General features: G+C 31.6%; 1 protein-coding gene across 1 annotated transcript in view; it reads right to left on the minus strand.

The window, feature by feature from the left end:
• The window catches only part of LOC134706413 (cytochrome P450 20A1-like), a 58,017-nt gene extending 43,232 nt beyond the window's left edge, over positions 1-14,785 (minus strand). Inside the window, exon 1 of the mRNA XM_063565330.1 lies at positions 14,712-14,785. Within this exon, the coding sequence (XP_063421400.1) occupies positions 14,712-14,783 (72 nt within the window). The 5' untranslated portion in view covers positions 14,784-14,785. The remainder of the gene's footprint in view (positions 1-14,711) is intronic.
• Positions 14,786-15,456: the final 671 nt, after the last annotated feature.

A 15,456-nucleotide genomic window follows, 5' to 3' on the forward strand; every position in this document is an offset into this window, starting at 1 on the left:
TACTATTTAGAATGTGTCACACGATTTTAGATTACTGATTATGACTATTTTGAAATTGTAGTTTTTAGACTAATGTTCTTTTTTAAATGTATAACTGTGCATTGGTTTCCTCGTATATCCTGAAATCAATATACATTGATAAATTTGTCAAAATTTTACCAAACTAATATTATTCGAGTCGTTTATATATTTCAGAAAAAATATTAAGAAACTCAGAACTAATGTTCCATAAGTCGGACTCTTTGAGTTAAGGTTATGTGCAACATGTGAACATCGCTAGATCAAATAATTTACTCCATTCAATCACGTTCGATGTTTTTTTTTTATGATTTCCCCCCATTATCCTTTCCTGTAATAGATTTAAAACAGATTTTATATGTGAAGGCCAATTATTTGCTCCATATAATGATAATATCTTTGAAAAAAACAGATAAAGTAAGTATGTCTGACTCTTTTTTGCATCAGTTATCAAACGAAATAATGCCATACTAAACAAAAAGTGTGAAAACAACAGAATAGAAAAAAAATAGTATTACAACTACAAACGATAAGACATTTAACAATATACAATCAGAATTACAAATAAAACATAGTATTTAGATACTTGAATGTTCTATAAACATATACCGTGACACGTCTTATAGAAAAGCTAATTCACAATCTGCAAAACAGTCATATTCAGGATTTGGTCATGTTCGGTACTTAAAAGACAAGACGATGTAAATGGTAAACCACAATCGAAGTCGTGGTAAAAATAGCTTCACTATCGCTTACGAGAAAAAAATGATATTAAAAAGCAAAATATCAATCATTGCCATTAAAATATTTCTTCGAACATTATGGAAAAGAAACAAAACGAAATTCGGTTAATTATCAAAACTGGAGATGAATTTCAAGTTTGTGGTTCTGAGCTATGATCTTTTAGTATTGTTACCCTAGAAATAATTATTGAAAACCAAAATAATGTTGTTCAAGGTTTAAGTAGTCTCGACACATCCCTTCTTTGTCATTCGATTTTACTCTGTTGGAGATTGAACGAGAAGTTCCAAATCCTACTTTATTTTATAGACACATAATTTGTTGTTGTTATATTGCTCGTAAAATGTACATTTCAATCCATCAGTTTACCATGCATGATATATCGAAATGGAATAAGGAATTCATTCATGTACATACATAGATTAAATCTGGTTTCACCAATAGCTAATGATATATATATATATACGTTGCATGGTGACAGTTTTGCTATAATTTATGATGGAGTTGATATGGAAAAGCTTGCTAGTTCTCATTTTGTCAAAAGGTAAATATTGATGTGTAACTGCTGTTAAATATGCTTGTTTTCAGGGGGTTTAACGAGAATAATGACCTAATGTTATGGAAAGATGACAATATTCAAATGATAAGAATATACATACGTTTTCTTCTATTAAATCATGACGATTACTGCAGATACATTATTATATGTTGGATACTATTTTTTTCGTGTGTTTCGTGGACACAGGTCAACCACAAATTCAAATGATCAACGAATCAAAACTTTTGTATACGCTAAAAAATCCACTAAAAACTAAATTTGAGCAGTCCACAAAAATTCATACCAACGAAAACAAATGGATCCAAATGGATTAGTCTAAAAAGGGAAAAAAAGAAGTAGAGAAAATCTTACATACTGACAACAAGAAATGTACAGATTAGGACAATTAAATATCCCAAAACCGTTTAAAACAAAATGAGTAACGTTTGTATAACACCAGGCCGCTGAAGTCATGTGTATTATCAATTTTATTATATGAAGAGGATAAGGTGTTGACTATATCTCTTCGATTGGTGTTTTCTTTTCTCTTTACCCGTAACATCTTCTTCCTTTTACATACAAACACTTTTTTGCAATCCTTACTATCAACAGAATTTTGTTATAACTGAAAATAATTCTAACAAGATTTAAAAAAAATTCCATTTGCCTACTATTTAGAATGTGTCACACGATTTTAGATTACTGATTATGACTATTTTGAAATTGTAGTTTTTAGACTAATGTTCTTTTTTAAATGTATAACTGTGCATTGGTTTCCTCGTATATCCTGAAATCAATATACATTGATAAATTTGTCAAAATTTTACCAAACTAATATTATTCGAGTCGTTTATATATTTCAGAAAAAATATTAAGAAACTCAGAACTAATGTTCCATAAGTCGGACTCTTTGAGTTAAGGTTATGTGCAACATGTGAACATCGCTAGATCAAATAATTTACTCCATTCAATCACGTTCGATGTTTTTTTTTTATGATTTCCCCCCATTATCCTTTCCTGTAATAGATTTAAAACAGATTTTATATGTGAAGGCCAATTATTTGCTCCATATAATGATAATATCTTTGAAAAAAACAGATAAAGTAAGTATGTCTGACTCTTTTTTGCATCAGTTATCAAACGAAATAATGCCATACTAAACAAAAAGTGTGAAAACAACAGAATAGAAAAAAATAGTATTACAACTACAAACGATAAGACATTTAACAATATACAATCAGAATTACAAATAAAACATAGTATTTAGATACTTGAATGTTCTATAAACATATACCGTGACACGTCTTATAGAAAAGCTAATTCACAATCAGCAAAACAGTCATATTCAGGATTTGGTCATGTTCGGTACTAAAAAGACAAGACGATGTAAATGGTAAACCACAATCGAAGTCGTGGTAAAAATAGCTTCACTATCGCTTACGAGAAAAAAATGATATTAAAAAGCAAAATATCAATCATTGCCATTAAAATATTTCTTCGAACATTATGGAAAAGAAACAAAACGAAATTCGGTTAATTATCAAAACTGGAGATGAATTTCAAGTTTGTGGTTCTGAGCTATGATCTTTTAGTATTGTTACCCTAGAAATAATTATTAAAAAACCAAAATAATGTTGTTCAAGGTTTAAGTAGTCTCGACACATCCCTTCTTTGTCATTCGATTTTACTCTGTTGGAGATTGAACGAGAAGTTCCAAATCCTACTTTATTTTATAGACACATAATTTGTTGTTGTTATATTGCTCGTAAAATGTACATTTCAATCCATCAGTTTACCATGCATGATATATCGAAATGGAATAAGGAATTCATTCATGTACATACATAGATTAAATCTGGTTTCACCAATAGCTAATGATATATATATATATACGTTGCATGGTGACAGTTTTGCTATAATTTATGATGGAGTTGATATGGAAAAGCTTGCTAGTTCTCATTTTGTCAAAAGGTAAATATCGATGTGTTACTGCTGTTAAATATGCTTGTTTTCAGGGGGTTTAACGAGAATAATGACCTAATGTTATGGAAAGATGACAATATTCAAATGATAAGAATATACATACGTTTTCTTCTATTAAATCATGACGATTACTGCAGATACATTATTATATGTTGGATACTATTTTTTTCGTGTGTTTCGTGGACACAGGTCAACCACAAATTCAAATGATCAACGAATCAAAACTTTTGTATACGCTAAAAAATCCACTAAAAACTAAATTTGAGCAGTCCACAAAAATTCATACCAACGAAAACAAATGGATCCAAATGGATTAGTCTAAAAAGGGAAAAAAAGAAGTAGAGAAAATCTTACATACTGACAACAAGAAATGTACAGATTAGGACAATTAAATATCCCAAAACCGTTTAAAACAAAATGAGTAACGTTTGTATAACACCAGGCCGCTGAAGTCATGTGTATTATCAATTTTATTATATGAAGAGGATAAGGTGTTGACTATATCTCTTCGATTGGTGTTTTCTTTTCTCTTTACCCGTAACATCTTCTTCCTTTTACATACAAACACTTTTTTGCAATCCTTACTATCAACAGAATTTTGTTATAACTGAAAATAATTCTAACAAGATTTAAAAAAAATTCCATTTGCCTACTATTTAGAATGTGTCACACGATTTTAGATTACTGATTATGACTATTTTGAAATTGTAGTTTTTAGACTAATGTTCTTTTTTAAATGTATAACTGTGCATTGGTTTCCTCGTATATCCTGAAATCAATATACATTGATAAATTTGTCAAAATTTTACCAAACTAATATTATTCGAGTCGTTTATATATTTCAGAAAAAATATTAAGAAACTCAGAACTAATGTTCCATAAGTCGGACTCTTTGAGTTAAGGTTATGTGCAACATGTGAACATCGCTAGATCAAATAATTTACTCCATTCAATCACGTTCGATGTTTTTTTTTTATGATTTCCCCCCATTATCCTTTCCTGTAATAGATTTAAAACAGATTTTATATGTGAAGGCCAATTATTTGCTCCATATAATGATAATATCTTTGAAAAAAACAGATAAAGTAAGTATGTCTGACTCTTTTTTGCATCAGTTATCAAACGAAATAATGCCATACTAAACAAAAAGTGTGAAAACAACAGAATAGAAAAAAATAGTATTACAACTACAAACGATAAGACATTTAACAATATACAATCAGAATTACAAATAAAACATAGTATTTAGATACTTGAATGTTCTATAAACATATACCGTGACACGTCTTATAGAAAAGCTAATTCACAATCAGCAAAACAGTCATATTCAGGATTTGGTCATGTTCGGTACTTAAAAGACAAGACGATGTAAATGGTAAACCACAATCGAAGTCGTGGTAAAAATAGCTTCACTATCGCTTACGAGAAAAAAATGATATTAAAAAGCAAAATATCAATCATTGCCATTAAAATATTTCTTCGAACATTATGGAAAAGAAACAAAACGAAATTCGGTTAATTATCAAAACTGGAGATGAATTTCAAGTTTGTGGTTCTGAGCTATGATCTTTTAGTATTGTTACCCTAGAAATAATTATTGAAAACCAAAATAATGTTGTTCAAGGTTTAAGTATTCTCGACACATCCCTTCTTTGTCATTCGATTTTACTCTGTTGGAGATTGAACGAGAAGTTCCAAATCCTACTTTATTTTATAGACACATAATTTGTTGTTGTTATATTGCTCGTAAAATGTACATTTCAATCCATCAGTTTACCATGCATGATATATCGAAATGGAATAAGGAATTCATTCATGTACATACATAGATTAAATCTGGTTTCACCAATAGCTAATGATATATATATATATATACGTTGCATGGTGACAGTTTTGCTACAATTTATGATGGAGTTGATATGGAAAAGCTTGCTAGTTCTCATTTTGTCAAAAGGTAAATATTGATGTGTAACTGCTGTTAAATATGCTTGTTTTCAGGGGGTTTAACGAGAATAATGACCTAATGTTATGGAAAGATGACAGTATTCAAATGATAAGAATATACATACGTTTTCTTCTATTAAATCATGACGATTACTGCGGATACATTATTATATGTTGGATACCATTTTTTCGTGTGTTTCGTGGACACAGGTCAACCACAAATTCAAATGATCAACGAATCAAAACTTTTGTATACGCTAAAAAATCCACTAAAAACTAAATTTGAGCAGTCCACAAAAATTCATACCATCGAAAACAAATGGATCCAAATGGATTAGTCTAAAAAGGGAAAAAAAGAAGTAGAGAAAATCTTACCTACTGACAACAAGAAATGTACAGATTAGGACAATTAAATATCCCAAAACCGTTTAAAACAAAATGAGTAACGTTTGTATAACACCAGGCCGCTGAAGTCATGTGTATTATCAATTTTATTATATGAAGAGGATAAGGTGTTGACTATATCTCTTCGATTGGTGTTTTCTTTTCTCTTTACCCGTAACATCTTCTTCCTTTTACATACAAGCACTTTTTTGCAATCCTTACTATCAACAGATATATAAAATGCCAAAGAGTTTTGGAATATACATATATAGAGAGGTGGTCTCTTTGATAATAGCATGGCAAATACTGTAAACCAACTTATTTTCGCGAGCGATTTATTTTCGAGACTTTCGCGAGTAGAAAAATAACGCGAATATAAATCGTCGTGAATGTGTCAATCTTTGATCTTTCCTTAATAAAGTCATCAAGTAAATCAAATAATCGCGAAATTAAATAGCCGCGAAGTGGTCAAGAAAGGGTAAAACACGAAATAAAGTATCCGCGAAAATAAGTTGGTTTACAGTAGTATATATCTTGTTATAAGATGTTGATGACTGTCCAATGATGTCTGTTTATTGAGGGCTAGTTTGGATCACAGTGTCTTGTAACTTCACTTCTCATTGAAAAAAGTGAATTAACACACAATTTTTTTTTTTTAAGGGAAATTAAAAACGGAATGTCCTTTTAACGATAAAAACCAAACTCAAATATATAAAACGAATAGGATAACAACTCTCATTTTTCTCACTTGGTACATGCATATACTTATGTAAAAAACGGTGGACTAAAGACGGGTTTATAGCTATCTATACCTCTGAATTGTATGACAGTTGCATTGAATTCCTTTTTATTGACAAAAATGTATGAGCAAAACAACAAAATTGAGAATGGAAATGGGGAATGTATCAAAGAGACAACAACCCGACCAAATAAAAAACAACAGCAGAAGGTCACCGACAGGTCTCCAATGTAGCGAGAAATTCCCGCACCCGGAGCCGTCCTTCAGCTGGCCCCTAAACAAATATATGCTAGTTCAGTGACAATGAACGTCATACTAATTTCCAAATTGTACACAAGAAACTAAGATTAAAATAATACAAGACTAACAAAGGCCAGAGGCTGCTGACTTGGGACAGGCGCAAAAATGCACATAGTAGGTAAAAACGTCAAAAAATTTGGGTACAAACTTTAAAATGAACTATACATGTGCTTAATCCAAATGTTTTTAAAGGCGACTTGAATGATTATTAAAGTTACAGTAAAGAACAAATGTCGATTTGTTTGTGTTCTTTGGGTGGTGTGTTATATAGAAACAAAAATATAAACTACATATAACACTGCTTTTCAATCTGATTACTTATCGAAGGTCGTTTCCTATTTCATGTTCTTTTCATAAGCACTACCTGTTTAAAACGATGCAAACAGTTTAAGCAGCTACAATTTATGTTGTATATAAAATTGAATATGTTTTACCCGAGATAAACTGGAAGCATATTTATTCTTGATAATAGAGATTTTTTTTTAACAAGTTTCATTCTAGAATCTTCCATATTATATGGATGTTCTAACTCAATTAAATATGATTTTCTTACAGTAAACGGGGATTGCTATGATTTATTGTTTCAGAATAGTTTTTGATTTAAGTCGAATTTTGATGTTGATATCCGATCAATGATAAATTTTCCTAATTTGACTAAACGACGTGACATTGATATTGTAGTTGGAGTTTCCTATTGTCTGAATATTTTCATTTCTACTGACAACAATGGATGTAATTTATTTTTCCTATTTTTTTTTTTATTGTACTCACTTATTTACTTGGCTTAACATTTTAAGTCAGTTTTCGTTAATTTTATGATGTGAAAGCCAATAGCCAAAGGATACACAAATCAAAACTATCAAGTTGCTCTAGATTTTGGAGGAATATTTATGTTTGTATTTATAAATAAAAAACCCATCAAAAATTTGTATCAGAATAAACATCTATCCTCAAGTTATGAATAATTTTCCACTTTAGATACATACCGAACTTTGTTAGTCTTTGAACTTTGAAACTTCGTTGCACAATGAAAATGGTATTATCAAGCACAGTACACAGATATTTGTAAACGAACTTTTTTTACAAATATTTGAGAACTGCGAAGGTTTGAAGGTAAATGGTACTGACCAATATATTTCTCAAGGGTGAGGATTTGTTCAGAGGTATTCATGGTAGGCTGTCTTCGTGCTCCGTCAATCTGACCAACATAAAGTACACGACCTTTTCTGTATATAATGAACTGTAGCCTGTAAATGTATTCCTGATAACATAATTATATTCAGAGTAATTTAGAGGTTCTTGATAGCTTGTTGTTTGGTGTGAGCCAAGGCTCTGCGTTGCAGGACGTACACTTATCTATAATGATTTACTTTTATAAATTGTTATTTGGATGGAGAGTTGTCTCATTGGCACTCACACCACATCTTCCTATATCTATATAAGGACATAAAAGCTAGATACAATTCTGTAACATTAGACGTGATTGAATTTCAACGTTTGTTTGTATACTTTCTCCATTGATGAGTAAGCTAAAATGACTGCATATAGGAATATTTACATTAATATAGTACATTCATTATTCATACTGTAAATCAAACCCCATTATATAAAATAATCGATACTATACTTAAAAGACAAGGGACTATAAAAAAGTTATTCTGTTGTTTCTGAATTATTTTAGATTTCCAATAACTTTAACACTGACTTTAGCCCTAGTCATATCATTGAGGACAATCTATATGGGTATATGGGGTATGCATTTTTTGAAGTAGTTAAACCTTATTATATTGCAAGACATGTTTGGTTGTACTATTTATAAACGATTTTGTATTTTTCGTTCGATAGATAATAGTTTTTAAGTAAGATGTTTTAAAGATAATGCATACCAACAAGGCCAATAAAGAAAATCATTTCACATTTTTGAAATAGCTGAATAATCATTTCAAATAGTTTCTATTAGGTTTCCTTAGACACAAGGTTAAAACGTCAAATTATGCAAATACTATCTAATTTTTGTTAACAAATAGTCTTAACATTGGCGATGATGCTTATGTAACTGTTTTCAGGTAAAGCAGAGAAATTCCTGATTTACATTCCTGTACTTGATTTTAGTCCTGTACAGGGAGTCATTGGTCAAAGAAAAACTGCCCTCGGCCTAATAGAATGCGCTTGTATGTGTGACTCTGAAGATTTCTGTGATGCAATTTATTATAACCAGTCATCAAGGCGATGCACAACGGTTCACAAACAGACTGATAATTATTCAATTCAAACAGTGCTGTCTGGTATTTATTATAGAACAAAAGGTAACTATAATAAATAAATGAACGATGAATCTCAAGAGATAAGTGCACACATATATAGTCCTCCAGTCAGTTGAAGTAACAGTTTTCTGTTCTATGATTTAACTTAAAAAAAAAGACAAACGTTGTATACCATGTTGCTTCAATTGCAATTTGTTTTATAAAATTAAACTATTCACACTGATGAAGGGGAATGCTGATGCAATCCGTTTGTAACGACTTTTTTCATTAGAGTTTGACAAATATTTTGAAGGGGTGAATTCTAACCTTCAACATGTCCGTGACTAAGAAAGCCACCATTTGTGAATCCGATCTTTTTTTGGTATGTGAAATCTCACAAAACAAATGTGAAAGTCACATTTTGAGTCTAAAATTTGTTTTTGGTAAAACTTGAAGCCATATGATATCTAAAATGGTGTGTATTTGAATATTCTGCATAAAAATGGAGATAACTGTATTGTATCTTAAGCTTGATCGTCGTAAAACTTGATTTTGCTGTTGCAAATATCCGTAAATAGCTCTGCTACGCGTTGCTTATTAAGGTAGCAATGTACAATAATAAAGCCTTCTTAGTGGGTTTATATGAACATTTTATATGCCTTTTATCTGTTTGACAATCCGTATTTTCCATCCGCACCGTCCATAAGTCCATAAATTATTGTAGTGTTTATCAAAAAAGATTCTGCGCTCGATCTTTTCAATTCAATTTTATGAAAAAAACGAGCAGAAATTAATATGTTTATTTTTTACCAATTAATAGATGTAAAGCTATGCTTTCAGGAAAGGTATCACTGTAATTGATTGAAATTTTCCATTGGACCAAATTTGGAGACTTTTATGACAAGTAAACCCTTTTTTTTGCTAAATATTTTATCAAAGAAAGGCAGATTGTTGCCATTGTTACACTCAAAAGGGATTATATTTCACCATTATGACCATTAAAAATTAAATCTATGAAGATTCACTTTCTATAAATATGTACATGCATAACACAAATATTAAGCCTTATTTGTTAGAAAGGAGGGGAGAGAGAGTGTTTAAAAATTATGAGTGTCAATTTTAAGTTTTTTCCTAACTGTGTATTGCTACCTAAACTCAATTTGAGACAGTAAAATCAACGTTTTTTACTGTCGCAAATATCCGTTAACCTAGCTCCGCTACGCGTCGTTAGGTCAACTCAATTTTCGACAGTAAAATCTCCGATTTACGAAGGCCAAGCTTAGAATACAACACAGTTATCTTCTAAATATAGTCAAGTCATCAAAGGTAGCATATATATTTGTTTAGGGGGCCAGCTGAAGGACGCCTCCGGTAGCGGGAATTTCTCGCTGCATTGAAGACCTATTGGTGACCTTCTGCTGTTGTCTGCTCTATGGTTGGGTTGTTGTCTCTTTGACACTTTCCCCATTTCCATTCTCAATTTTATAGAAGTGCAAAATAGAAAATAAAATCTTGGTATGTAACAATCAGCCGCCTTCCAGCTTTTATTGTAGCGTTTTGATAACTTGTTAGTCGTTTTGTCGCCTTTCAATGTAGACTATAGCGTAGCCATGTTCCCTAGACTTATGAGTTCGAAATTTAATAAATTTGGAGTGCTAATATAATCTAGTCTACACATAGCGATATCATTTAAAGAAAACGTACTCATTTTATTTACAGAGGTTAAAACGTGATTATACAATGGTTATGCATATGCATGGGAGTTAGACTTGTGTCTAAAGTTCAACTTTGCCTTGACGGACAGATCATCTAAATCCAGAAAAAGAGGCCAAAACGAGTCTGGCGACCTAATTGTAGTAGACAGTGAATTCAAAGAAAAACTGTTCCTGATATATTTAAATGAAATACGCAGTTAGTTCATATTTTGAGACAGATTTATTTCCAATGGACAACATTTATTAACAGATTGAATTAACTTCCTTTACAAAAGTTTATTTATTCCGTTTTGTTTATACACTATAAACCTATAACAATAGAGCAAACTTATGGTTTCAAAGTTTGATACCTGTAAAAAAAACTTATTTCAAATGGGATAGCACATCCTTATTTTATGGGAATGTTATTTATCGCGCCCGTTAATTTAGAGACGATCCTGGTAAACGTATCGATTATTTAAATAAACTTATTCTATTTTATCTTTGAATACTATTTTTTATTGGTGTTTTGATTTTGTTATCAGTAAATTAAAAGCAAACTAAATATTAATGTGAGATACATAATATGCACATTCATGACTCTTCAATCTGTCGATTCCTTATGTTGAAATTGCACAAGGTCATGTTTTTCTGATGTCCTTGCAATAAATCCATCAGGTGTTGGATATGTACTGATTTATGAATTAGTCTTAGACACATATTGTTTTTAATAAAAATTGAGATAGGTAATGGGAAATGTGTCAAAAAGACAACAATCCGACCAAATAGCAGACAACAGTCGAAGGCAAAATAATAGTTATCAAAAGTACCAGGATTATAATTTTATAATAATTAAATAAGTTTGTATTGGCTTTGAACTAGCTGTCAGTAACTGCGAGTACTCTCAGATCTTTATTTAGAGTGTCTTTTAATTGTTGAAATGTAGAAGTACCCGGCCATGTCTACTCTATCTTTTTGTTAATATGTATTTCTATTGTATCCATCTGATGAGTTAAGCCTCTTTCAACTAATTTCTATAGTTTGTTCTTATGTTATACTGTTACACCACTGTCACAGGAAGTGGAGGGTTGTGAACCCGCTCACATTAGGTATGTAGCTGTAATTCTTTATAAGGCAGGAGCCTGTATTTCAGTGATTTATCGTCTGTTGCACTGTTACAAATTTGTTTTCTTTCATTATTTTTTGTATATTTATTATGCCGCTAGATTTCTCATTTGAATTGTTTAACATTTGTGATTTCGGAGGGCTTTTATAAAGAACTATGCGACATGAGCTTTGTCTTGATTGATTTGACGACATACTACTGTTTTTGTTTTTAAATAATTTTTTTATATAAACGTTTTTCCCGAAAAAGGATTTGCAATATGTTTTACTTTTTATCATGATAGTTGTTTTTGTAGACATGACGTCAGTGCAACTATGGTGGATTGGCGGGAGTGACGTATTGAATGAGGGACAATTCGAATGGATATATGGTCGAAACACAACGTATACAAATTGGGGCCTGGGTCAGCCTGACGATAGATCAAGTGGTGGTACAACAAATGCCGATTGTATTCAATATTTTTTAGAACAGAATAGCAATCTTTTGCATGGTATGACCTTCATTTTGATTGGGTTAGATCCGCTATTTGTGAGAGTAGGGCAATTATCTAAACAAGTATATGGTGACATGTAGCAAGAGCTCTCCTTCGTTGATAAGGAGCATATTGGACACTTTAAAACTGATAGCTAGATTCAATCTCCGTGTTAAGGTTTAAGTCATAGTGATGGTTTGCCGCATCAGATTCATTTTATAAAATTAATTTGAAAATCAGCTTTTGAATGGGATTTGAATATACCTCAACACCTGAAATAGACTAGATTACTTAAATTTGAATCAGTTTGTCATGTCTTTTGTAAATTCCAGTGAAGCTAGTAAGAGCCAATGCAATCATTTAAGCAACAAAACGAGTTTTTCTAACACTACTTTATTTTTCATACATCATCAACAGTGGTTTATCGTTCTTTGTCAGTGAGTGTTTTAATGTTAAGAACTGTCCTTCTGTGGCTAACACATAATATGATGACATTTTTGTAATATTTTTTTCAATCGTCTAAGCGAACCCTCTTTACGTTTCTTGAATTCTCTGAGTTCCCAGATATTGGAGGATATTATATAAAAGCATTTTTTGAGAAGGTCAAAAACATTCTGTCTTTCATGTAACTGTGTGTACTTAACAAATGGGTCTATCATATTTATGTTCCTAATTAATTGTACGAGCTTTGAAATTGCATTTATTTCTTTGGCATTGATTTCCTTTCCATCTTGCAATGACTGTTCATCCTTAAAACCCCTTTTTCCTGACTTCTTTTCCATCAAACATTAGTATGTAGGACGTTTGTTCTGCAATTTTTTCGACCTTTATATTAATCATTGAATTTATTAAACCTGGACTATACACTGACGGGAAGTCTGACCCTAGTGGATTGATGCCTCTTAAATGTTTTCGTTTGGACATGCAAAATATACTCTAGATGTCAACGGAGACAAAGATGCTAAAGTTCCTGATAAAATGTCACTTTAAGTGTTTTGCACCAGACATGAATCTAAAAAAGCGACATACATCCAAACAACTTGCTTCCTAACCAAAAAACAAAACTACTGCAGAGATGATGGGGAGGATCTCATTCGTCTTGATTCGTCTTTTTTCAAACCACTCAACGATGTCCAAAAACGGGTCGAATGCAATGTTGTTAAAAAGAAAACGTCCACTTTGTAATCATGAAAAATTCCAAACTCTCTCACTTTCCCCTACCTCTTAGAGTTTATCTAAAGCACTTTGGAAAACTTTATACCTTCTTCAAGGTCTTCTATGTGGTTTTCCTCGTGGTCTACTACATCGTCTTCTTCTATGTCTTCCTTTTTGTCTACTACATGGTCTTCCTCGAGATAATCATGGCTTTCATCGATGTTCGTAAATGATAAGTTCCGTATACCTGTCTTTGTTGTTTTAAATATTTTGTAATTTTGAGTGAACAGACTGCGTCTAATGGTGTCGAGGTTTTGATTGGCGACACTATATGTGGTGACCTCAGACGTACATTTGAAGACAGGACTACTCCCAGAGGTTTTGGTTCGTTTCGTAGGCGGGGATACTGGATATCTTCATGGCTTTTTGAAGAAAGCCAATTTTAGTCCTCACTTCCTTTTTCCTTTGAATAGTTGCATTTCCTGAAATTGAACAAACAAATTATAGTTTGATTTCATTGAATCTGTGATCAGTTTACATCTATTTAAGTATATAGACAAATCTGTGCTTTCTGATCAGCATTGATCACATTTATTGAGTTAACAAAATTCACAAAGCCGAAAATTAAAAAAAATGTTTGTCCTTCCCGTCATGCTTCAAGATGTCCTCAATCAAAACCGATCCCCTCACGCATGCATAATGAAAAATTGTAGTTTTCTGATTTATTAAGATGTCTATCAACACCGGACAGCGTACATGCCCTTCCCAAAACAACATTCATATCAATTGACCGAAAAAAGAAAATTATGAATTTATTGATTTGTTATTAGAACCATTTCAAAATTTAAATGTCTCCTTTTTCTGCAATTTTTATGGGGATAATGATTTTGTCAAATTTCAACTCAACCTACAACAGTAAATGATACATGTATCTCTTCGTTAAAGTATGCACCACATCAAATCAGTCTCCGATTCTCAATATTTTGATCAGTTGAATCAGAAAATTGAGATTTTGAAATGAACATACCTTTTTAAATGGGGTACTCCACTCAAGAACAACCTGCAAATTCTCCCACAGTTTTTATTACAAAACCAAATGTTCTGCGTGTGTAGATTATAAGCCGTGAGGAAGCTGTCACATAAAAAAAATGATCCTTTCAAGACCTCATAATTCTCTATATGTAGTTGTCAAGGCATTTGTAAAGTCTTTTATCAGCACTGTAAAATACACAATCTTTTGCGAAATCACTCCATAAAAAATGTTCACATTCTGTCAAATTGAAAGCAGGGTATGTTAGTCATTTCAGTGTACGCAGTTGGTGAAATGACTTAATAATTTTAACGCTTAAGCTATCAAATATATTCAAATCTAACTGGATAGAGATAAATAACAACTGCTATAAGTCCTCCAACAAATGTCACGGCAAAAATAGCAAAATCCAACATTGCAATATCTGCCACTTAAATGATGATTGATTACTCGGAACAAATCAAGTCGTACCTATTTCTGTCATCTCATACCCCTTTATGATAAAGGTACGTATAAAAGAAATCAAAACAAGCTTTACAGTCTCGTCAAATATTCTCGTCTGAACCTGACACGGTAAAGGAATTTTATTTCTTTGAAAAAGACACATTTTTTTTCATAGGCAGTGACTTCTTTGCCGGATTTCGTATCAAAAAAAATTATGAAACAGCAAACTGTCTTGATTCGTCATTTGAATCGAAATCAAATACAAACTGATTTATACAGTGTTAACTATTTATTCAGAGGCGGATTTAGAAGAGGAGCCCTCTTAGGCAGTCAGTGGTACCCCAATTTCTGTCTCTGTCATTGTTGTTTCGGTTCTAGATAGTGCGACTACATTATAAAATGTCTATTGTTTATTTTAGCAATAGGCAGACGGATTTGCATAGTTCTTCTTGATCCAGAATCCATGTATTTTTATTGTATAATTGTATTTGTGCACTTTTGAAAAAAACGTTATGATTCTGTTATTTTGTAAGACTTGAAAATAAGAAAAAAAATTTAAATGCAAGCAGTTTTATAATGGAGGTGCTTTTCAAATTTCCTGACGAAGACGGATTGATGAATTTAAACTATTGAAGATCAACAAGC

Source organism: Mytilus trossulus, chromosome 2 (assembly GCF_036588685.1).
Source record: "Mytilus trossulus isolate FHL-02 chromosome 2, PNRI_Mtr1.1.1.hap1, whole genome shotgun sequence".
NCBI lineage: Eukaryota > Metazoa > Mollusca > Bivalvia > Mytilida > Mytilidae > Mytilus > Mytilus trossulus.